The sequence below is a fragment of the Leptonotus elevatus genome, chromosome 2, assembly GCF_054856555.1.
Source record: "Leptonotus elevatus isolate MCC_2025b chromosome 2, RoL_Lele_1.0, whole genome shotgun sequence".
Classification (NCBI taxonomy): Eukaryota; Metazoa; Chordata; class Actinopteri; order Syngnathiformes; family Syngnathidae; genus Leptonotus; species Leptonotus elevatus.
Window position 1 is genome coordinate 23,680,953 of NC_141240.1, and position 24,417 is coordinate 23,705,369.

At 39.6% G+C, this 24,417-nt stretch overlaps 4 protein-coding genes across 5 annotated transcripts; 1 reads left to right on the forward strand and 3 right to left on the reverse strand.

Annotated features, from left to right (window-relative positions):
* Positions 1–618: 618 nt before the first annotated feature.
* Positions 619–3,519, reverse strand: cptp (ceramide-1-phosphate transfer protein). The gene is made up of 3 exons (XM_086069816.1): positions 3,481–3,519; positions 2,820–2,995; positions 619–1,642 (listed from the first exon to the last, which is right to left on the reverse strand). The coding sequence occupies exons 2-3, from the start codon at positions 2,951–2,953 to the stop codon at positions 1,120–1,122; spliced, it is 657 nt and encodes a 218-aa protein (XP_085925942.1). The 5' UTR covers positions 2,954–2,995; positions 3,481–3,519; the 3' UTR covers positions 619–1,119.
* Positions 3,520–3,762: 243 nt separating this feature from the next.
* ints11 (integrator complex subunit 11) lies at positions 3,763–13,580 on the forward strand. Of its 2 annotated transcripts, none has more exons than XM_086069814.1 (17): positions 3,763–3,956; positions 4,205–4,302; positions 4,778–4,851; positions 4,924–5,152; positions 5,253–5,351; positions 6,109–6,143; positions 7,136–7,274; positions 7,355–7,419; positions 7,498–7,687; positions 8,044–8,127; positions 8,199–8,288; positions 8,365–8,527; positions 8,610–8,720; positions 8,993–9,054; positions 10,087–10,229; positions 10,516–10,645; positions 11,507–13,580. In XM_086069814.1, exons 1-17 carry the CDS (start codon positions 3,929–3,931, stop codon positions 11,567–11,569), a joined length of 1,803 nt encoding a protein of 600 aa, XP_085925940.1. In that variant the 5' UTR covers positions 3,763–3,928; the 3' UTR covers positions 11,570–13,580. The 2 variants fall into 2 exon arrangements, with proteins under 2 accessions (XP_085925940.1, XP_085925941.1); XM_086069815.1 differs by having other exon boundaries at positions 10,526–10,645.
* A 2,152-nt stretch (positions 13,581–15,732) lies between these two features.
* Positions 15,733–18,988, reverse strand: LOC147179264 (lysophosphatidic acid receptor 6). Its single transcript, XM_086069502.1, has 2 exons — positions 18,926–18,988; positions 15,733–17,038 (listed from the first exon to the last, which is right to left on the reverse strand). Exon 2 carries the CDS (start codon positions 17,027–17,029, stop codon positions 15,968–15,970), a length of 1,062 nt encoding a protein of 353 aa, XP_085925628.1. The 5' UTR covers positions 17,030–17,038; positions 18,926–18,988; the 3' UTR covers positions 15,733–15,967.
* Positions 18,989–19,517: 529 nt separating this feature from the next.
* On the reverse strand, positions 19,518–22,492 carry LOC147179265 (troponin C, slow skeletal and cardiac muscles-like). Its single transcript, XM_086068149.1, has 6 exons — positions 22,357–22,492; positions 21,537–21,567; positions 20,558–20,704; positions 20,305–20,419; positions 20,082–20,218; positions 19,518–19,762 (listed from the first exon to the last, which is right to left on the reverse strand). The coding sequence occupies exons 1-6, from the start codon at positions 22,378–22,380 to the stop codon at positions 19,731–19,733; spliced, it is 486 nt and encodes a 161-aa protein (XP_085924275.1). The 5' UTR covers positions 22,381–22,492; the 3' UTR covers positions 19,518–19,730.
* Positions 22,493–24,417: the final 1,925 nt, after the last annotated feature.

The window sequence follows — 24,417 nt, forward strand, 5'->3', positions numbered from 1 at the left end:
TTTCACTTAAGTCATTAATTAATTTAGTCGTTTATTTTTAAATTTTGGCAGTTTTGGTCCTCCATACGCCTTGAGCCATCTACGATTTGGAATTGGACAGTCTCGTCGCTGCTCATGAAAGGATGAGAAACAGCACACGCGTGATCGATATAAAAGTGCTTGGAAGTTTTATTTGAATTTGGCCAAAGAATGGCAAAATCGTTAACGTAAAGCACAAATAAATTAAATACTCCCCCAGGGAACGGCAGGCTGTGCATTGGGTAGGAAAAAAATAACTTGTGGCTACAGATACGTGCACATGAAAATAAAATACTAATTTGTGGCCAAAACTCTGCTGCTCCATATAATTATATTACAATTACTATAAATAATATAATTGAGTTTTTCTACAAGAAACACAAAAAATTTTAATTAATCAGCAAAATATAAAATACCCCATTGTTACTGCGGTTAATTACATTAAAAAAATGTGGAATAATTTAGCCCGCATAGTAATTTTATTATGTTTTATGTGCACAATTACATTTCAGTAAGTTTATTATAACCTCTGTCAAGCACAAAGGCAAAACGCAAACAAGGTACTACAGTGCTAATTGACTTTACCCTTTGACACTGTAAGCAAATGTAATTGTTTTATTCGAATGGAATGATTACACATTGTAAAGAATCCAACATGAGAATCCATGCTGTACTTTTTTCTTCAAGCTTTTTATCTTTACATCTACTACACAAAACATTACAAACATTTGGTCGAAATTGCTTTCTACAATCAACTGATGACACAAATGTACTGACATTAGTGGAGCAACATTAAATGTACGTCATTGTAAATTTGTGTGTGTATTTATTCCACAACTGCAACAAACCTCCCAGAGTATTTCCTACAATTTAGCTAAACCAGCATATTTGATATGAAAATCCTCAGATGCACATTTTCACATAAGTTAGAAACTATTTTGCAGTTATGGTGAACATGAGCAGCTTTTAGTCTTCAACCTTCCACCAGATATCAATTTAAGTTCACATAAAAAATAATAATGATTGCAGTAGAAATGAACACGTGTTTCCACCATGCAGCTATTGCACAATCCCGAGCAATAGTCACCAGTCGTCATGTTTCTATGGCAAGTCGAGCAGGTTGTTCTTGGCATAAAGTTCCTCTGTGATCTGGTACACTTCGGAAATGAGCGGCACGGCTTCCCCCAGGACGGCCGCCACTTGCTCCGGGGGGCCCACGTTCATCACCTCAAAGAAGGCGGGGCGACCGGGTAGCACGCAGAAGGCCAAGCCTGCCGCCTTGCGCACCACCCACGGGTGGTAGTGCGCGAGGGACTCGTTGTAGGCCTCGGCGCACATGGCGGACGTCTTGCTGTCCTCGGTGCTGACCCTCAGCCGCTCCAGGAAGAGTTCCAGCCACCTGAGCGCACGATGCAGCCTCAGAAGAGTGCGAGTGCCCGATTCGGGATGGCTTCCTCGCTTGTCGATGTCCACCAGTCCGTTGTCCAGCTCGTATCGGACCATGGACTGCACGGTCCTGTAGTGAGAGTGCGTATCGCCTTTAATCAAATTCACCAGGATCTGGATCTTATTGTTGGCATCCTTGGAAATGAAGCCAAAGACGGACCCCAAGCTGTTCAAAAACCTGCCAAAGATACACAATGAACAAGTCAATGTCATCAAATGTGGAAGCTGAATTTATCAATGTTTTCAATCAATTTGGGAATAAGGGAGCAATTTCATGTCATATTCTTAGCTTCTGAAAGGCGTTTAAGGGCTACGACCATCACCGGGCTATCGATCGATCAAGCCGCAAAGAAAAAAAATTGTGGTTAACTCATTCACTGCCATTGACGGCTATAGACGTCAAGAATTAATTTTAACTATTTCGATCAGTTTCACATTTTTCCCCACTTTTGTTAAGAGTATGAAAACCTAGAATTTTTTTATTGTACATTTAGAACAGATAAAAATTTGTGATTAATCGTGAATGACTATTGAAGTCATGCGATTAATTATAATTAAAAATGTTAATTGTCTGATTCTGATGCTCCTAATTTTTAATAATCTTTTTTTTTATCAGGGGCATTAGGCGATTAAATGTTTTAATTGTAATCAATCACATGACTTCACTAGTTAACTCACAATCACGAATTTTATATCTGTTCTAAATATACTATTTATTTATTTTTCTAGGATGGGTTCAGAAAAATAAAATTCAGATAATTTACCACTGCCAAGTCATAAGTGTTTTAACAAATAGGGGGGAAAAGTGTGTTGGGGGGTTGGGGTGGGTGTTTCGAAAATTTCCTCTTTAGCTGCCGTCACCCGAGTTTAACTGTTTTACAAAACGAAGTTAAAGTTGTTAACTACAACAAAACACATGCCATACAGTTACATTCACGTCTGTGTGAGCAGCTCGTCTGCATTAAGGTGCTCTGAACTGACAGTTTTTTTTTTTTTTACTTTCTACCCGGTCAGTAAAAAAAATTACATGACTGAAATTGATCCCTAATACGAAAAAAAAAGTTGGGGACCCGTGATTTACTGCATTCCAATGGTCCAAATGTATTAAGCGACCCTCTGCTGAACATGGAGAGAAGAAGAATATTTAACTTAAGGAGTGGAAGCTTCCATTTCTCATGACAGAAAGAGCAAGTATTAGCAACCCAAGAAAAAAGGTAGTACTGAGAATACATTAAAATGCCATTTTTGAGTTTTCCAACCTACACATTGTGCAGACAAACTAGAGTGGCCAAAAATAGCCACAAACAAGCTGAGCGGGTAGTAAGATCGAACAAAGCCTGAAGGTTTATACTTACTTTATAAGACCTCGCCAACCAGACACGTAGTTTTCCAGAATGACAGCTTTGTCTTCAGACAAACACACTTTGAAAGTGCTCAGAACCTCCTCAAAGCAGAACTTTGGATCATCTGACGTCACAGAATCAGCCATTGTGGGGAGGAGGTACTGTTTACTCGTCCAGTGTTTGCCAAGCTTTATTGAGACAAGACAACAAGACAAATTCAAAAATCTCATGGCTTACAACAAAACAAAAATGTCACAAAAAGTATAAATACTGAAATAATGATTTCGTCTCAATTTATTCACAAACTGAGTTCGGGCTAAATTTAAGCCCAGGAAGTTCGGGTGAAAATTGATTATTTCCCATTCAGTGCACTCTTGCTGATCTCTCGACCACATAGATGAGGCCAAAAGATCGCTCAGCAGCACAAATTCAAGACAACAACAAAATCGACAGTGTCTATCTGTCATATTCAATATAATAAGACCGTTTGCCAGCAGAAAGTCCGGACGATTCTACGTATACAGTGACACATATTTTCCCCCCACGTAAAACTTCGCAGTCACCCATGCATCAGATGCTACTGACGCTACCTCAAGACTTACACATACATATTATTAAATTGCGATATGAGTTAATACATGTTACGTTAACACACAATAAAGTAAAACATTACCTGTCAATCCAATTTGAAGCGTGTTTCCGGGTCGAAATCCTACAGCGCAGACGCGCGCCGGATAATACAGGAAATATAATGTTGTCAAAATAAAAGTACGGTCAGATTAAAGTAGAACTAAACATGTAATATATGCTTTGTCATGTATAAACATATATTAAGACTTACTTATTTGTCTTAATTGTCGCATTTGATACATTCACTCACATTTATACATGATTGATTTAGCGATATAAAACTATAGTACGCATTATTTCGAAATCAAGCCCGGACTCTGTTACTGTCTTATTGTCTGTGTTGCTTGACTCTACATGAGCGAAATATACACAGTTGCACATAAGAATTATAATTCTTGAGACATTAAACAGTTCACTTTAAATGAGTATGTGCTCATAATCAGAAGTTCGGCTCGCGCTCGTAACTTAACTGAAAAGAAACGGGCGATAAAATGCCTGAAATAAAAGTAACACCACTAGGTGAGTTCACTTGCTAGCTAGCATCCGCGAAGGCTCTGTCACGTTCCGTACATACATACAACATGAAGATACTAAGGCAGAACTTTGTCTGGAATTGCAGTCTCAAATAACTAAAAGTATTGATCCATGGATGTCCAGCAGAGGTTGTTAGCGGGGATGCTAACAACTCACCAAACTACAGTTCCATTATGTCTTGTTTTGTTGTTGTTGTTGTTTGTAACGTTCTTCTTGTGTCTTGTTTTTCCAAGGTGCTGGACAGGATGTTGGACGCAGCTGCATCATCGTCTCCATCGGAGGCAAAAACATCATGCTGGACTGCGGCATGCACATGGGATACAATGATGATGTGAGTTCTTGCCAAAACACTTTTGACTAAACAAATGTAATTAAATTTTATTGATACAACATATAATTTACATACAGTACATGGCATGTAACGTCACAGCTAAAATCATTTTGGGTGAGTCTAAATTAATAGTCAACAAAATAAAACTGACCTTATCTTCCAGTCGTGTCAGAAATTGAATGCGGAAAAATGCTATTACTAAAAGGAGAACTTTTTATTCGATTAAAAGGTCTTTCTCAACTATTAAATTTAGGTCAGGCAACTGTTATGGCCTGTGAAATATTAAAAAAAAAATAATAATAATCTTGGGCTGTCTTAGATATTTATTTCCTTGATGTTCCATAATATTTAAATGTGATAAATATAAAAACATTGAATCAGAAAGGTGCAAATACATTTCATGGTACCGTAAGTGGGTGAATGGTTGTTTGTTTATATTCTCTTTGTTGAAAATAAAGCTATGTTGTTTTTCCAGAGACGCTTCCCAGACTTCTCGTACATCATTCAGAATGGGCGCCTGACAGACTTTTTGGATTGTGTGATCATCAGGTTGGTTCAAACAGCTCTAACATATTCATCGCTCGTAGACAGCTTATATAAAGAAGTTTCTGCTCTTGTTAGCCATTTCCATTTGGACCACTGTGGCGGTCTTCCCTATATGAGCGAGATGGTGGGCTACGACGGGCCAATCTACATGACGCATCCCACCAAGGCCATCTGCCCCATCTTGCTGGAGGACTTTCGCAAGATCACTGTGGACAAGAAGGGAGAGACCAACTTCTTCACCTCACAGATGATCAAGGATTGCATGAAGAAAGTCATCCCACTGAACCTGCACCAGACTGTCCAGGTGGGCTCTTGTTGTCTGTCCTACTAGAACCCTGCCATGTCATCTGTCGATCGTCTTTTCTTTTAAATTGAGATATCTTTGTGCGTGTGCGTCCATGCAGGTGGATGATGAACTGGAGATCAAGGCATACTACGCCGGCCATGTTCTGGGTGCTGCTATGGTGCAGATCAAAGTGGGCTCGGAGTCAGTGGTCTACACTGTGAGTGTGAACTTTTAATAGTAGTTATAATAGCTTACATTTATATACAGTGAAACACCGCCTTCACCTCTTCACATTGGAAAAAAAGCTAAGTTTAGCTCAGGTTGTTAGACGATGAAGTTACGGGGAGTTTTACCTGAATGTGAATGATTTTGCTCTCTCAAGCTAAAAAAAATATATACAAGAGGTGTCGTTATTGCTTGACAATTAGTATTTTTATGGGTTGAAAAGGCAACATACACAAGCGCTTTTGGTTCATATTTCCGACATTAAATCTTCTTGGAGCCGTTTATTTTTAAGGGTAATGTAAGATGTGTCTGAAAATTCTAATGTTTTGGGATCGTGGTCTTTCAGTTCAAACAATATAGTCATTTATGAGCCTTTTTAGAAGGAGGGGTCAGGTACTGTCTGTTTCTGCTATCTGGGGCAGGCCTCGATCCCTACCCCTTGCGAATGGCGGTAGTTTACTTTAGCACCTTTCAAGGCACCCAGTGATGCTTAAATGGCTAACAGGAAAGTAGTCATTGGTATTTTCATGGCTAGCAAAGCAGCAACATACACATCAGTGTCCTTGCATTTCCATTGCATTTGTTTGAATCACAAACCTAAAAAGAGGGAAATGAAGAGGAACAATAGACAGAAAGTTACTCATTTATTTAGACCCCAGTATCACCACAGTGTTGTTAATTTGAAATCCTGGCTAGAAACCAGTCTAACATGAAGCATCAGCTTGGAATAACTGTCTTGTCTCATTTAGGGTGACTACAACATGACACCAGACAGACATTTAGGGTAAGTTAACTACTCTAGGTATGTCTTATTTTATTTTAGCTTTGACAACATCTACAGTGGTCGACCTACGAATTGGATAATTTCATAGAAATGTTTCCCCTTTTGAAAATAATGAATTTCTCCCAGCTCATTGTGAAACAGTACAGGCAAAAAAAATAATTATCATACAAGCATAAAAATAAGTTAACCACTTACTATTACAACATTGAACCAAAAATGTGTCGACCACCCAAATCTTTGACGGTGCATGCGCAAAAGGAGGTGGGATGAAAGTGTTTAGCACACATGCAGCTCACTTGGCGTTTTGTGTTCTTTTCTTTTTTTTTCATTATTATTGTCAACTTTGACCTAGAACAGATTATTTCTATTTCAATTATTTCATTGTTTTAATCCAAATAAATTGCCTGTCGACCAGTATTACAGAATTGTTTGAACTTGTGATGCCTGTGAGAATAAGCGGTAAAGAAGATGGATGTTCTAATTTACTGTGACTTATGAGAGGAGAAAGCAAACAAAAATCTTGGTTGAGGTTTTCCAAAATGTTAATGTAAATACAAAAGGTCATAACGTGCAAAGAAATATATGTTTTGAAAGCATCTTATTCATACTGGCAGCATATCTTCTGAAGATGGAGGGAGATGGCTAGTAAACCAATCGTCACATTCTTAAAATAATGGCTTTTTTTTTCTTTCAGAAAACACTAAAAACGGAACCAATTACTGAGTATATTTTATTTATTTATAATTAAAAACATTCATACATTTTCATTATATGTTCAACTGACGATGTAGGCAATTTTAGTTTAATTAAGACCAAAAATAATTAATGTCAAGTCAAAGGCCATTATTTTAGAAAGGTCACGCAATCTCAATGGTTGGCTGTGTTTTGATCAGAATTCAACTCTGAATGCAGGTGTATATATACACACCGGGTCACTATTGTGTTTTGTTGGTTTGAGACAACTTCTTTCATGTTGTATTGCATGTTGGCAGTGCCGCTTGGATCGACAAGTGCCGCCCAGACATTCTCATCTCAGAGTCAACTTATGCCACCACCATACGGGACTCCAAGAGGTGCAGAGAGAGAGACTTCCTGAAGAAAGTGCACGAATCTATAGAACGTGGAGGAAAAGTACTGTTTGTATTCATGTGAAAGTTTAGTGTTTTGTCATTTTTCGTAAGATTCGACAAACCCATTATTATTTTGTCCAGGTTCTCATCCCAGTGTTTGCCCTCGGAAGAGCCCAGGAACTTTGCATCCTTTTGGAAACATTTTGGTAAATTGCACTGTGAGAAAAGGTTCCTCTTTTCAATGAACATTTTATGTTGATATGCTAATTAGCTTCCTCTGACAGGGAGAGAATGAACTTGAAGGCTCCCATCTACTTCTCCACGGGGCTGACTGAGAAAGCCAATCATTACTACAAGCTATTTATCACGTGGACCAACCAGAAGATCAGGAAAACATTTGTGCAGAGGAACATGTTTGAATTCAAGCACATCAAAGCCTTTGACCGCTCGTATGCCGACAACCCAGGACCAATGGTGAGTGTTTTTTTTTTTCTTTTGTTTTACTGCCAAGGCGTTGTCTGCTTAAAGCTGCTCTCTGTAACTCATCTTTGCAATAGCCTTTATATTTGACCATTTATGACTGAAACATTTTTTAAATAGTAGATTAGCACCTTAGCTGTTCACAATGGGTACTCAGACAAAATTCAGGTTCGAATTTACAGCCCTATGTCTGTGGCTGTGACGTCATGAGCGTGCTGGTTCTGTGAAGAAAGAAATGCAGTTTAATTTTTGGCCACAGGTGGCAGTAGCTATTTGAAATTGAATTTTCCGCACCCAGTAGCTTTAATGAAAACAGTGAAGAAGTTAAAGCAGTGTGGGCACATTGGCAGGTGGTGTTTGCGACCCCAGGAATGCTGCACGCCGGACAGTCGTTGCAAATCTTCAAGAAATGGGCCGGCAATGAGAAGAACATGGTGGGTGTCTTTCAAAAAAATTAAAAGATGTGACACAATTGATGTACAAAGACATCTTCTCACCTCCGCAGGTCATCATGCCAGGCTACTGTGTACAAGGAACAATTGGACACAAGATCCTGAATGGACAGCGGAAACTGGAAATGGAGGGCAGAGCAACAGTAAGTAATTGGCTTTCTGTGGTGTCATGTGATCTTCACCTGACCTTGACTGAACACTGCACCGGGACGCTCGTAGTTGGACGTCAAGCTGCAGGTGGAGTACATGTCCTTTAGCGCCCACGCTGACGCCAAGGGCATCATGCAGCTCATTCGCATGGCCGAACCTCGCAACATGCTGCTGGTGCACGGCGAAGCGGTCAAGATGCAGTTCCTCAAGGGCAAGATCGAGCAGGAGTTCAGTGAGTGGATATCGTCCACTCGACATGTTTGCTAGCTTTCGAGCCTCACGTGAGACGTACGTTGTCGGCTGTCCCACGGCAGGTATCGACTGCTACATGCCGGCGAACGGCGAGACCACTACAGTGACTACAAATCCCAAAGTTCCAGTTGATATGTCACTCAACCTTCTCAAGAGAGAAATGGCACTAGGAGGTGAGTCTTGTTTGTATGAACTGCTAATTTAATGGTAAATGAACTAACCATTTCCGGGCAGTCTGGAGCTATGAATATGAGTGCTTATTTCATGTAACTGTAGTGTGTGTATTCTTCTCCTCTTCTGATATTCTTCTGTCAACTCCTTTGCTGAGAGGTCCTTTTTTTTTTTTGAATAATTGTTGCAAAAAGCAAGACCAGCAAGTCAGACAATTTCACTTGCAAGGTGTTCATCAGCTAAGCATTGTGTAATGTGGATTGTGTTGTTTCAGGGCCTTTACCGGATCCCAAAAAGCCTCGCATCATGCACGGAACCCTCATCATGAAAGATAATGTAAGTTTGAATGTAGCCCACCTGCATCATGATGATATTCTGCCTGTACACGGATAATTATGGGCAGCGTGGGAGGTATTAATGTGTTGATAGTATACAGTGGTTGTGTACAACTGCACTACATCATAATGAGGGCAGTGTAACAACAATAGTCAACATGGCTAAATTTCCCCCCATGCCTGGTTTAATTTGAGTACTTTTTCAGCTTGTTCATGGCCCCACATGGACAGTCTGTCATTTCTATTTATTTATTTTTGCTTTTTGCTTGTCATTAGTATAAAGTATCCATTCATCTTTTTCAACCCTATAAATTTCTCTTTTTTGGCAGGTTGTGAGTTTAATATATATATATATATATATCTTTTTTATCTTTCTTTGTTAAAACAACCTTTGTGCAGTCATCAGAGAGAGATTACATTTCTTAAATTAAAAAAGTAGTTATACACCCTGGTCAGCAGAAGGTATCCCCACTTCTTAAAATCAACCTCATCTTTCATTTGCTCCTCTGGAGTGCAGTAAGCTATAAAACCGCACTTTCGTAAACTAATACTGTATTACAAAAATTGCTGAACAATGTTATGTGGTAGGAAACAGAAGGGGGGAAAAAACTAAAATTTTCCAATTTTGAGACAAGAATCAACCCCATTTCCCCCAAATTGTCAGATTGAATTCCAAATAACAAAGACATTTAAAAAAAAAAATAGAGTTTTGAAGGGTTTCAGTGGACCATACGCACAGCAGCATTTCGGTGCAATGGTACGGCAACTTACATGTTTCCGGTCTGTGCTTGTTACTTGGAAGCCCTCTGGCGGAAAAATAGCCTCCTTCTTTAAATGTGTATTAATGTGAGTTTAATGGCTATATTCTATAACGTTTTTCAAGCTGGAAATAGCTCCTCCTGCCAAATTTGTGGTGTGTCAGCCATCATGATCAAAGATTCAGCTCTGCAACTAAACAAACTAAACTAAACCCCTTCTAGTGGCTATCATTATATTGTGAAAGTTTCTCTGACAATATTTCATGCTTTCACAGAGTCTCAAGCTCGTGTCCTCGGAACAAGCACTGAAGGAGCTCGGACTCAACGAGCATCAGCTGAGATTCACGTGTCGTGTGCAGCTCCACGACCCGCACAGTGACCCTGACACGCTTCGAAGAATATACACACACCTCAAGAGGTGAGTGAGAAGGTATTTCTATTTTTTTTTTATTGGAACCGTTGATGGCTGCTCCAATGGCCCGCTGGCAGTGGACGTGAAAAAAAATCCAGCTACAACTGTTGCATGTGGTTGCTTTATCTTTTCATATGCATTTCCCCAAATAATGTTGTCACTTTTACGCTCGCACTCAATCACAGCTTAGTGATAAGCGACCACTTTGTCTGCAGGGAGCAAACTATGCTAAGCTACGTTAGCCGGAGAAGCTTTAACTTGCACACTGTATGAATCTTTTTCCTCACTGCAGTGTCTTAAAGGGCTACGCCATCCAGCACCTTCCCGATGGCACGGTCATGGTGGAGTCCATCGTCATCAAAGTGTCATCTTCACCAGAGGAAGGCAACACAAAGGTCATCCTGCTTTCCTGGAGTTATCAGGTAAACTACTTTCAGGCATTTTGCCAATTGCTGTCGACTAAAAATAACACTAGAGTTGCTCAGCAGGTTACGACCAATCAGGGCTCAGCGAACATCATATGACCAAACTCAGAAAATACGTGAGCTGTGATTGGTCGTTACCTGAACCCTGAGCAACTGTGATGTCATTTTCAGTCGAGAGTAAGTGGCAAAATGGCCGCCCTTTGAGATTGATAAAAAAAAAAGGTGAATTTTGTTGCCTAATTCATACTCCACAAACGTAATACGAATCACAATGCCGTGTTTAGACTAGTGGGGGTGCTTTCAACATAATAGTGTAAAGAAAACCTTTTGGTTGACTTCCTCTTTTAGCAACCCTTTTCCACCAGCTCACTGTCCTATGTGTAAATCAGGCAGCACACACGTACAGATTTTTTAAATGTGAGAGACCACCCACAACAAGGAACACTCTGTGTGCTTACTGCTCGTGTCGTGTGTGATATACTGGAGATGAGCAAAATGCTCAAATTTGGCCCGACTGTCAGTATCTTGTGTAGCACGCTTAAAGTGCCCACACGGAATGGGGATTCGAGATGGACCCACGAAATCGAACACCCGAGACTCACTATGAGGTGACACGCTTTTTTGTTGGCGTGATCTGAAAGTGGTGTGACCCTGCAGCAGACACAGTGATGTCCCATGGTGAGTTCTGTCTGAACAGGATACACGAATAACCGTCGTCTATCTGCATGCAATTGGGTTGAAAAGTCATTTTGAAAAGAGCCCAAGTATGTGGCTTTGTGTACTCCAGTTACATTTAGTCATTTATTAAAATCCTTAATGATGTATTTACTGTGTTCTTAACTATTTCTTTTCCATCAGGATGAAGACCTTGGAAGCTTCCTTTCAACTCTGCTGAAAAAAGGGCTCCCATCTGGACTTTGATTCAATTACTAAATATGATTTTGGGTTGTTGTTGTTTTTGACTTTATGAAAGAACTTGTGGGCCAAACCACCAAGTTAATCTGTGTACAGACAATTATGTGATTTGTTAACAATTTTTCACAACTTAAACAGAATTTTAGTCAGCTAGCTATTGAATTGCTCAGATTCTTTTTTCTGTTGCTAGGCAGAATGTGTCCTCCTAAATAAAATTAAAAGATTGTTGCTCACTGTGTTAATTCAGTGGAGAGTAAAGAGCGGACAGAGAGTTGGCAACAACCCTATTTACTGTACTTGTCTCTATTTATACACATTAATTCATAACTGTATTACTTGTTGGAAAGAAATTCTAACAAGCTTTGTTTTGAACTACAGTGCCACAGGTACACTGACGGGTCAAAGCTCTGCTTCCATCTAATGCAATAGTCAGTTTTTACTTTCCTGTGCTTTACTGCATATCTTTCTTTTTGTGTGTTTTCCCTAACTCTGGTACTTTGTGAAATTCTCAAATGAAAAGTGCATTACTGTATGTAGATCCAACTTTTTTTTTAATGTACATACATGACTTGAAGGCATTTCTGATGTACAAAGTAAAAAAATTAAGTAAAATAAATGGAGAAAAAAAATCCAGTGTATGAATGTAGAATAAACCTCTATAGTGGAGGACACCTAAAGAAAAGGAAAAGTGGACTGCGCTGGGGGGCCTTGTTGGCCATGGCTTGCATTTGAGTGTTTGATGGCAAAAAAGAGAAGATGGTCACTCGCGCTAATACGTTAAAAATTTAAACTACGTTTCGTCTGAAATTGCAAACCCAAGGGCGTGATATTGTTTGAGCTGATAGAAGCATGCATGAATAAATTACAAAATGAGGAAATTGGAGTCAATCAATCTTTTTTCAAACATTTCATCTCCAAATTTGAATTTACATACACAGTTGCATTTCAGTGGTGTAGGGCCAAAACTTTGTATCTCCAAAATCATCACATTTCGAGACCCCCAAAACGGCATGTTTATTCAATCTTTAACATTGCATTATCAAAGAGAGCAAGCCATTTTCAACACTCCACATTGGTCAATAATTTTTTTTTTTCAATGACACCCACATTTGTGGACTCCCCAAAAGTATACTTTTTTTTTTCTATTAAAAATTGCCAAATTTCAACTATTAACTAATTACAACAACAAATAACTCAAACAGTATATAAAAAAACTGTTAAAGTAGCATTAGCATAATACAAACGTGTGGGAATTTATTTCATCCTTGTTGAATATTTATTAATAAATGTCTCATTGGTAACTTGACCTCTTTCTGGTTTTCCTCCGTGTGTTCGTTTGATTACAAGTCAAATACTTTTTACAATTTATTGATTACAATATTCTTTCTGGGAGAATAACACAGTCCCTGGGTTGTGATTAACTCACCCTGTCCACGAACACACAAGAGAGCTGAATTAACCAACTCTCGCTTACCGTCCCCTGAACCCTTTTATAGTATCCAGATATCAAAATGTCTAGACGGTAAGTTTCCCTTTCTTAACCGCAAGTCATCATCTGATTGGCCAGATCCATCCTCACATGATTGCTCCTTCACTTAATCACTTCCTCTTCAGCACCTGCACAAACAAGCCACAACACTTCTTCTCATTTTCCCCCATGCACTTAACTTGACATTCAGCTCGACAGAACTTCTGATACCTGTTTGTCTATCTACCATGTTCCTCATTGCGGTTTTCCTGCCTATTCTGTTTTCTATCTTAAGGTGTGAAAACATTACTCAAACCTCTAACTTCTACATGCTAGGTGACTTTAAAGGAACACATGACTCAAAATTCATTTTCCTTCATTCTATAACGTACTGTGTATGAACATTAAAAATGCCGTATGGCATCGTCAAGTATTGCCATAATTTAGATGGCACTGCTAACCATCTCTGGTTTCATATTTTGGCAGCTTAAAGCTGTTTTCAGGGAATAAGATGCCATTGATCTTTACACTTTTAATGTTCATACTGCCTCACAGCATGAAGGGGGGGGGGGGGGGGAGGGATTAAGTCGCGTGTCGATTTAAAATGACCCCTTTTCATTCTCCCACATGGACTTATTACATTAGTCAAGTAGACTAAAATATTGCAATTGCATTTTCTCAAATATGCCGTATTGCTAAAGCGCACCAACAGCTACGCTAGAAATGATAACGTTCCAACAAAACACAGCAAAAAAATAATAACTAAACACCATTGGAAGATAGGGACAGTCCTCCTTTTCCAATCAGTGATGAGTCTGATCTCCACGTATCGACCTCTTCCAGTTGTAAAATGTTGCTGTGTTTAGTAGTTATTTGCTGTTGTGTTTTGTACAATAGGTCAAACAATATTGCCCCCTGGGTTAACAAATTCAGATGAAACCTAGTTAAACTTTTAACGTAAAGTATTGATCGTCAGTATTCGCGTTCATTATTGCCAGATTTTGCTGGAAAGCCTCCTGATTTCCCAGAGCTCCCACTAAAATAACTACATTCATAGTTGTCTAATCATAAAATAGCTCACAAATTGTCAAATTAATCATAAAATAGCTCGCCAATGGCTCACTGATAGTGTAGAGATACATTTGTCAGACTTTGGTGGACTGGACAACAATTCACATTCTTACATTGTTTAAAATAAGCATACACAGTAAGTGTATGACGCGACGACGCCACAAGGTCAAAACATCATTCGCTTTAACAACTGTTAGATTATTAACATTGTTTTTCTGTTTCAATTTATATTTTTCAAAGTGTTTTTGATATTAGTTAGATATGTTACAACTGTTCCCCATATGTTAGTTAATCTGTAGTCTTTTGTTCTTATCCTGGGGAAGTAAGGTTTCTGATTCAATCTAAATGAGGGGATGTCTGTAAATGCAATCAGAGGTCGGTCCATAAAAATCCCTTGTGCGAGAAGGCGCCGGGGGCCAATTGTTTACCCACATCTTGAGTGGATTAAGATAGGAACTGAAGTAAGATTATCAAGTAGTGTATTTCACTCTGCTGACAGGAAGAATGGGGGGTGCTCTATATCTGTAGGGGCAAAAGGTACTTCTTTGTCGATGAAGGGGGAGGGAACTGTTTTTGTATAAATGAGTGAGTGTATTTTGAGAATGTTACACTTTTGGACCAGAGCTGTTTGAGCCAGGTCCTAAGATGTCTTTCAGACTCTGAAATAAAGCTGGCAAACTTCTCCACGAGACTTCAACTTTGAGTTTTATTTGAACACGCAGAAATCAAAGAAATGATTTCCAACACAACAAAAAAAAATTAAAAACAAATTTAAGTACAGGACGACAAGGAAGACAAGTGCACTAACCGTTGCTCTCACCACAACTGCACGTGTGTAACAATTAAGTGAGGTCAACTTGGGCACTCCCTAACATTATCTTCATACTACACAGTCACACTGAGAAACACATAACTACATAAAAACATTAGCATTTTAGTCATATTTGACACGTTTTCTACCTTAAACAAGAGCAGTAGTGATGGGTGCATGTGCAGTGAATGCCACACAGTCAGCATGATAGCAAGCTAGCAACCAATGTTGGCTAACTTACCTTTAAAATTGCAGAGGGACAGTTAGATCTAAAAGTTAACCCCCCCCCCCCAATTTTTTTTTAACTGAAAACAGCGAGTGAATGTAGGATTCCACTAAGAAGTCTACGCAGAACACAAAAATGCTGCGTGTATAGAAACAAGATAAACATATGTAGACATCATGTCTATGTATATACATCTATGTAGACTGAGCTACCAGTCGGATGTGATGTCTGGGAGTTAAGGTTTTTGAATTTAGAAGTATTATTGCATTGTAGAAGAGCAACTGCGCATGTCAAACTTTTAAAACCCGTTTTTATCAGAGGGCGGCCATTTTGCTATTAGCTGTCGACAAAAAAATGACAACCAATCACGGCTTAGCTTGCTAGCGCCACATGACCAAATTCCAAAAACCGGTGAGCCGTGATTGGTCGTTACCTGAGCCTTGAGCAACTGTGATGTCATTTTCAGTTGACAGCAAGTGGCAAAATGGTCGCCCTCTGAGATGGAGGTGGATTTTGCTACTTTACTCATATTCCATAAATGCAATATTAATCAGAATGTCATATTTAGACTAGTAGGAGTGTATACAGTGCAACATATTATTGTAAAGAAAATTTTGAGGTGGTAAAGATTTCTGTGCCCCAGACCATAAATGCCGCCATTTCAGACAACAATAACTTGTATGTACTAGTCATCCTGATGATCTAAAAATAGCTATATTCATATTTTGAATCATTTTTTACGATACTCTTTTTGTCTTTAACACATTGACTGCCATTGACGGTTATAGACGTCAACGTTCCATTTTAGCTGGGCTGGCAGTGAACGAGTTAAGGAAAGTAATGTTGTGACGACCGCGTGTGGGAGTGCAGCGCCGTCGCGCCATCTGTTGCTGAGCCGGCACTGACCACAACGTTGTTCTGCACTGCGATAGCGTAAACGCCTCGACGCCTTCGGACTCTAAACCAAGTCCTCTTCAGGGCCTTACATGTGCAGTGGCTGGTGGTGACATAGTAGAGCAGCGGGTCCAGGCATGTGTTGAGGGTGACGATTGCCATGGTGACCCTCCTGGCGTTGTAGATGCCGTTGGCCAGGGGACACCTCTGAATGACCTCCATGCGGCGAAGCAGGTGCAGCAAGTACACCACGTGGTTGGGCAGGAAGCAAATGAGCGTGATGGCCAAGATGGTGTAGATGACCCTCAAGGCTCGCCGGGCCGTCTTTGTGTGGATCCTGGAGATGCGCCTGGCGGCCAGCGGGTAGCACACCAGGATTATGGCGGAGGGCAACAGGGAGCAGAAGATGAGGCTGAGGACGCTGTAATGCAACAGACGGGAGCTCCACTCATGGGCGGCGAAGTTCTCAAAGCAGCTGTGGCTCCCTGATTTGCTACCTTTTGTCCTCAAAGGTCCCATGACGATGAAGGCCACGACTGCCACTCCTGCGAGGGCCCAGAGGACGGTGCTGATGAGCAGCGAGTACCGGGGCCTCCTCAGCTTCAAATAAGCATGCGGATGCACTGTTGCCACGTAGCGGTCCACACAGATGCACGTCATGAAGCAAATGCTCATGTAGATGTTAGCGTAGAAAAGGATCCCCGTGATCCGGCAGGCCACGTCGCCAAACACCCAATCGTTCCCGTTGAGGTGGTAGTGGATCCGGAGGGGAAGCGTGCACAGGATGACCAAATCCGCCAGGGCCAGGTTACTGATGTACACGCTGAAGGCGGTGCGGGGGTTGACCCTGAGGGTGAACACGTAGATGGCGGCCAGGTTTCCCGGGAGACCGAAAACTAACGCGAAGATGTAGACGGCTGGGAACAAGAAGACCTGGTAGTCTCCTGGAGGGACTTGACACTCTGCCGCTGTTTGGTTGCTCATTGCTGACTCCATGATGACCTGCTAAAAGAACCAATGCTCAGTGTTACCAAGAGATACGAACACGTGTATCTAAAATCATCATTCTGCATTCAAATGAATGGAAATGACGTTAATCCGTTTCAGTCACCCCAAAAAAGAGATCTTAATGTGTGTGTTTTTTTTAAATAAATTTGATAAATTGAACACAATATTGTATTTTTTCAAAACCTACAGTTTTGACATTATTGAATAGAAAGGAGACCATTTTTGCCACATTAGGTAGCTTCCATTTAGTGGACATTGTGCTGCTCCTTGGCCACCAGAGGTCAGTATATTAGGAAGCCACAGAAATATTAGTTGTTCTTTGTAGTAAATAAAGAAGATATGTCTATGAGTAATTTTATATTTACTGTCTACGTGTGTTGCATGCATGCATTTCCCATTATGTGCTAGCATTAAGCTAGCGGATTGTAAGGCAATGTCACGTGCTTGTTTTGAATTCTCACTGTCTTATGTCGAGTTTGACAAGGCTGCCAAACTGCTGCTTGTTGTGAGGTGAGTTCACTGCCACCTTACAACGCTCATATCTCAAATGTTCTCTCTCAACTTGGGGGAAGGGGGGGTATCTGCAGGATGACAGCTTGTATATAAAAAATAAAATAAAAAATCAACAAAAACAAATAGCATATTTGCTAAAAATGCTACAGTATATTTCCTATAAGTTAATGTTTTTTGGCGAGAATATTGAGCTGAAGTCAGTCAGACACATGGGGTGAGTAGGGAAGTAATAGAAGTGGTGATGCATTTGTTGCCATTTTTATGTGTAGCAGCAGTAGTAAAACAACTTCCTGCCTTATGTCTGTTGCCTCTTAGAAAACAATAATAGTACAGTATCTGTATATACTGTATAATACAACTGAAACCAAATATGTTATTGCCTCAACAAATACAAATTATTTTTTTAAATATTAATAAAAATTACCTCTCTCTCTCTCTCTCTCTCTCTCCATATATATATACATTTAAAATGAATATTGACATTTCCCAAAGTTTTAAAGGATTACTGCTGAGCAAAGCTTTAAAAACTGAAATGTCTCGTTCGAAGTTCTTTTGTGTGTGTGTGTGTGTTAAAAATGTGCTAAATCAGATTTGTCAAACATACAAGAAGGGCCGTGATCAGCCTGTTGTTGATCATTTAGTCCACAGGGAGGCGCACTGACGAACGCTCGAATGACTACTTAAATGACATTTTGAAATCGGCTGTTACTCAAATTTGACTCAATATTGATGCATTTGTGAAGGTTCAAAGACGCCAAGATTCAGGAGTTAAGTAGGTCTACTTCATATAGAATGAATTGGCATCATGACACTGTCAATAATGCTGTTTTGTGCAACTGTACAATTTAGTTAACTACATATTTGTCTGTTTTCTCTTAATTAAGAGACGGAATATTGCAAAGTAGTAGTCAATGAATAAGGTTCAAACGAAGATGTTTACTGTCTCCCTTTTGTTGCTTTCATGCTCTGCCACAACTTGTATGTATTTTTGTACACAGCTATACTCGTAATGAAAAGTTTCCGCTTTTGTTTGTATGGTGTCATGAGTTAAAATGTAATTAAAAACAATTTATAGATCATAACTTTTTTTTTTTTAAGATACATACAGTACAGTACTACAACGTTGATTCATAATATTGCTGAAATTGCACTCATTTGTGTTCATTCCCCATAATTTAGAACAAGTTTCGCAAAAAGATAATAAACAATAAATGTGAATATTTTCTAAATATACAAAAAAATGTGTGTGGGTGGATGGGGGGTCGATTTTCTAATTGCCGCTGAATTATTTTTTAACATTCACTATGTGTTGCAGAATTTGAATTCACAAAGGAATACTTCTTATCATTATCTTTTGTGGGTAAACGTTACCTGTTGTCCTTTGAGAAGCCTCGTCTTGATTCTTCACTCGCAGTCAAGTTACAACTAAAACGTGTTTTGATGCTCACTGCACTTTACTAAAGTGTCTTTAATTTCCTGTTTCATTAAGCTGTAGGCGTGCAAGAAAGACAAGGACAGGAAATGTGGGGCTATGCTAGCTTGATAGGTGGAAGCCACCTGCTGTTGTGGTACATCAATCGCCTTGTTGCTTTTTATTCAATTTTCCTTCTGAAAGACAACACCTACACAGTTAAGCTTCTCTGTTTCCTGCACACTCAAAAATGTGCGTGGGGGACAGAAATAGTCTAAACCGATATATTGTATGTTGCTGAGGGGAAAAGGACACATCTCCCTACTCCCATGCATGTTCCATTCTGTGACCTTTATTTTTTTTTGTCACTTTGACTTTCAGCTTTTACTCTAAATAAAAATATTAAGCTCCATAATCTTCTTTTCATTTATTTATAAAGACTTTTTCAGAACGTCATATTTGGGATTTGTTGGTGATGTGGTAGATGGATGGATGGATAGAAGAAAAATGATTTGATGCTCTTTCATCTCATATGACGCCAGGCCAAAAGCGTAATTCTGAAAATAGTTTTATTTAAAATCATGTTTGAGTGCTAGGCATTTGCAAAACAATCTTGGTGCTGGACTGAAGTTATTTTCAGAAAATGTGTCCGGGAACTTTGATGCCTGCTGAAGACATGTGTTGCTTTCGAGAACAGAGTAAACAGAAGCCTATCTGAAGGACTGACTATAGCAAGAGGAGGAAAAGACAAGTCATCTGAATCTTTTATTCAACACCTTTCATGAACTCCAGGAACTCTGTTGGACAGAACACAACACGTCAAATCGGGCTTGGCAATACAGTATTGCATTAGAAAGGTAACACAATTACTGTAACTATTGCTTTTTGCTGTTATGCAGTAATGTAAGGCTAGTCTGCCATTGATTTAAATTGGAATGGATATGTTTGCTAAAATATGTGCTGGATTTTTAAGCGTATAAATAATACATTTGTTTTCATCTGTAATGAGTTTATGTTCTAATCTGTTATTTTGTGGCACAAAAATCTTTTTTTAAGCACATTGAGGATGTCATTATTATTATTATTTTTACAGTGATAATAATAACTAATACGTACCATCATAATCAATTTTGCCGTCATTGTTTTTGTCTCCGTCCTTCATCAACTCCTCAATGTCATCTTCAGTGATGGATTCTCCAGTGGACTCTAGCATGGTCTTTAGTTCCTCCAAGTCTATGTAACCATCGCCGTTCCTAAACACGGGATCAAAAGAGGTTTTCAGAAACGTTTTCGTATGACTCAGAGCGTGCAATGTTAGGTGACAAATATGGAGGCATACTTGTCAAACATGCGGAAAAGTTCGGCCAGCTCCTCTTCTGATTTTCCTTTGCTCTCCTCCTTCATACAGCGGACCATCATAAGCAAGAATTCATCAAAGTCAACTGTACCGCTGCCTGTTACAAAAAGAAAAAACATAGAGATCTTTCTCATGATTGACGTTTTTTTTTTGTATTGCTGTATCAGTCCATAAATGAAAAATAATTGGTCTATGAAAATTGTTGATCACACTCGTGATATATTCACTGACATACCATCTTCATCCACCTCATCAATCATCTCCTGCAGTTCTTCAGGCGTGGGATTTTGCCCCAGCATCCTCATCACCTTCCCCAGTTCCTTTGTGCTGATGCAGCCGTCCTCCGCATCTTGGATGAAGATGTCAAAGGCAGCCTTGAACTCTGTGGGACACACAGGCAATGATCGTAACCCACAACAGATCTGCTCTGAGTCAGCGACTGTTGACTCCCTGCTGGTCTATGCCCGCCCACTGCACCATCTGATTGGTTACTCGTGCAGTGCTAACAGCCAATAAGCAGCAATTAGTGGCTATTAGACCGCAAATGAACGGCTATTAGCTTAGCTCGTGTGCTAACTTAATAGCCGTTTTTAGCGGCTATTTGAGAGTTATCCCGGGGTTAGCGTGTGGGTGAACGGTTAGCCCGCGAGCTAACTATTAGCTCGCGAATTAGCGGCTATTAGCCCGCGAGCGAACCGGCTAGCTCGCAAATTAACGGCGTTTAGGTTAGCTCGTGGGCTAGCGTTTTTATCAGTTAGCCTGCGAATTAGCGGTATTTAGGAGTTAGTGTGCGGAAGCCACATTATAGTTGGTGCAAAAGCTGATGGCAAACAAAAAACTTTAACCTGTTGCAAATCACAAAAGCTGTTTAATAAACATGTCCTTCAAGGCATTTAAGCAGTCAAGTGCTGGAGTTTTTATTATTATTTTATTATTTAAAATGTTGACACCATCTCTTTTTTTTTTCTGCAAATGTTTATCGGCTTCAAAGATCGGATATCGGCCTCCCTGACTACCGATAATCGGTATCGGCCCTGAAAAGAGCATATTGGTCTTTCTCTAATTGATTGATTGGTTGGTTGATTGATTGGTTGGTTGATTGATTGATTTATTGATTGGAGGTCATTTTAAAAAAAATATGCTACTCGCATGAGGCAAGTTGTTTTCAGTGGTAGGCTAGTAGTTGTCGTAAAATGAAGCATTAGCTTGCTCACCATTTTTTTGCTCCTCGGTCAAGTTCTCAACCTAGGGACAAAAACAGGACAGCACAAGCATCAACTGTTCTGTTTGCTCCTCTGTTCACAGCTGAGCGTTATGAGTGATGTATCATGTAGCTGTCTTCACATACTATTCTGGTTGTTGGAAAGCGCGTACTAGATCGATTGTCATGTGGAGTTATGTATGTCTGTGTATGTGTTGGAGTACCATCAGCTGTTCCTTTTATGTCCAGCTGTTTTTTCTTTTTCTTTTTCTATTGTTACACTGGGGTTTAACCCCAGTTGCCTTTAAAATGCACACTACATAGTGATATTTCTAATGTGGTGCCACCCAAAAGTAAAGAACAGAAAAAAAAGACACAGGAACCAAAAACAGCAATTCATGTATGTTTTAAAATTCCATCAGTTGTTCTTGATGTTCTAATTATAGTTTTGTCAAGACGAGAGGCACTATGGAGTGTCAGAACAAGATTATACAGTGTATATGTAGAATGAATCCTCTATCAGTAAATGGTCAACTGCAGAACTACACTCAATTCTAATTCAGAATCACATGAGCCACTTTGCCCTTTATGCTCAAGTCTGTCATGTGTGAATTCTCATCGTATATCCGATGACCATACACTGACCTGACATTGAAAGGGCCTAACGGTCACAATGGCTCCTCAGCTTTATGCACATAATGACATATGTCTCTCAAAGCGATTGTTCCTTACTGACTATGCTCTGAGTGACATAATCATTTAGATTTTGATATTTATCTTGACCTGAAATATTATCAGACAGAACAAATACACCCGGCGCTATTTGTACTTACCGCTGCTTTATAGACGTCATCCATTGCTGCTGGTCCTTCGCTGGCTTTGAGCAAATGGGGGACTGCTTCAGCCTTCAGAGAGCTGGGAGACTATGGCATTAAAAAAAGCTTATGACCCATCCCACAAAATTGAAGAGTGATGGGAGGGGGGTGCTGATTGACAGAAACAGAGAGCAAAAGAGTCCTATAAATAGGAAACAAAAGAAGCCGCCTATCAAAAGTAGAACATGGAAGCGCTGGGTTGATCTAAGTGATGTTTAGCTGGGTCATTGTCATGTGTATATGCTATGTTCGCAATGTCCCAGACAGAAAATAATATTGTATCTAGGTATCTTTCAAACAAGGGTAAGCTAAGATTCCAATTTCATGACTGTTGGACTATTTTAAAAAAGTAAATGCAATAGAAATTTGAAACCACCATCCAGAGACAAGACAACTCGAGTGAACTATTCTAAAACAACTTCAGGTAGTATATATTATTATTTTGGATTATTATTTTTTATAGAATTATTTTCCAGCTGTTGTCAGCAAAGTCGTAGGCAAAGCAAATAAAACAATTGGAGCAAATGTATGCTTGAAACTTGGCAACAATAATTTGGGCAAGGCACTGCTGCGTTCCAGCAGGAACGAAAGGCATGCTTGGGTGAGTTTGGATGAACTTGCACAGAACGCTGACCTTTACTGCATCAAAAACACTTTGGGATCAACTGGAGCAGATATGGGGAGCCAGCAGGCTCTCTCTCGCGTCCAGCACAGGTAGTCTCTAACTTTAAACATTCTCTGACAATATATTGTAGAAAGTATTCCCAGAAAAGTGGAAGCTAGAAGCAAATGGGGGAATCATTATACATTACGCTACTGTCAAAGAAAGAAAATAGTCAACTTAAGTGACTAAAGTAATACATAGAAAATGAACTGATGAAAATCAGGCATTACTTTTTATTTATTTTTTATTTATTTTTTTTAACTCTCAACACATTTTTAATACATATGTATTAGGGGTGGGAATCTTTGAATGTCTCACGATTCGATTCCGATTTTTGGGTCTGCGATTCGATTTAGAATCAATTTTCGATTGGGGACGATTTTTGATTCAAAATGATTTGATTGACAATGATTTTTGCTTCAATCTATAGATGTGCAAGGAATTGTAATGATCTACTCCAGTCTGACTCGCAAATGCTACTTTAGCGCGCTACTCGCGGCACTTTTATCACTCAAAAGAACGGCTCCACACTGCAAAAAAAAAAACTTTCATTGGAATAACTTGATCGTGACTTTTTCCTTCTGCTCTCTAGTTTGGCTACAACTTAACAGTGTATTAGACCGCATGGAACCACACTGCCCCTCAGTGGCCAAACCGGGTACAACATGACCACACAGAACACAGACAAAGGCAAGACAGTATGAAATAATTAAAATAAAATAGATTTTGGGACATTTAAAATCGATTCTGGATCGTACTAAATGAGAATCGATTTTTTGGTACACCCCTGATATATATGTATGTACTCTACATACACTGTTTGTCATGCTAATATTTGTATATAAAAAGTATTATAATTTTTTTTTGCCTAGTACAGAAACTGATAGCTGACTCTTATTTCTGTGACTAACCACATGTTTGTGCCTGAATGTAAACGGACCACACATATGTGTTGTACCTATAGAAAGAACATTCCTTGATGTGCTACAAGAGGTGCAAATAGTACAAATTATTTCACTCAAGCACAGTAGAGAACATCATAGTGACACGTTGAGCAGTGGGCAGCGTTTCCATTGCCTGGGGAGCATTTGGGCCAATTAAGTGCCTTGCTCAGGGGCACTTAAGATGGGATACAAGAGAATGAGGATCGTTCCTCCCGTCTGGGGAAATAGAGCTTGCGGCTCTTCAAATAGAGCTTGCGGCTCTTCATCCACAATCTTCATGCACGCTTAACTGCTTGCCCATCTCTGCTTCAAGTGTGCTTTCGCTTGCATCTTCTGTAAATAAATGCTTTTGCACTGGAGTTTTAACGACAAAAAATAAGAATTACAATAGGCTTGTAAGTGCAGCGAGTT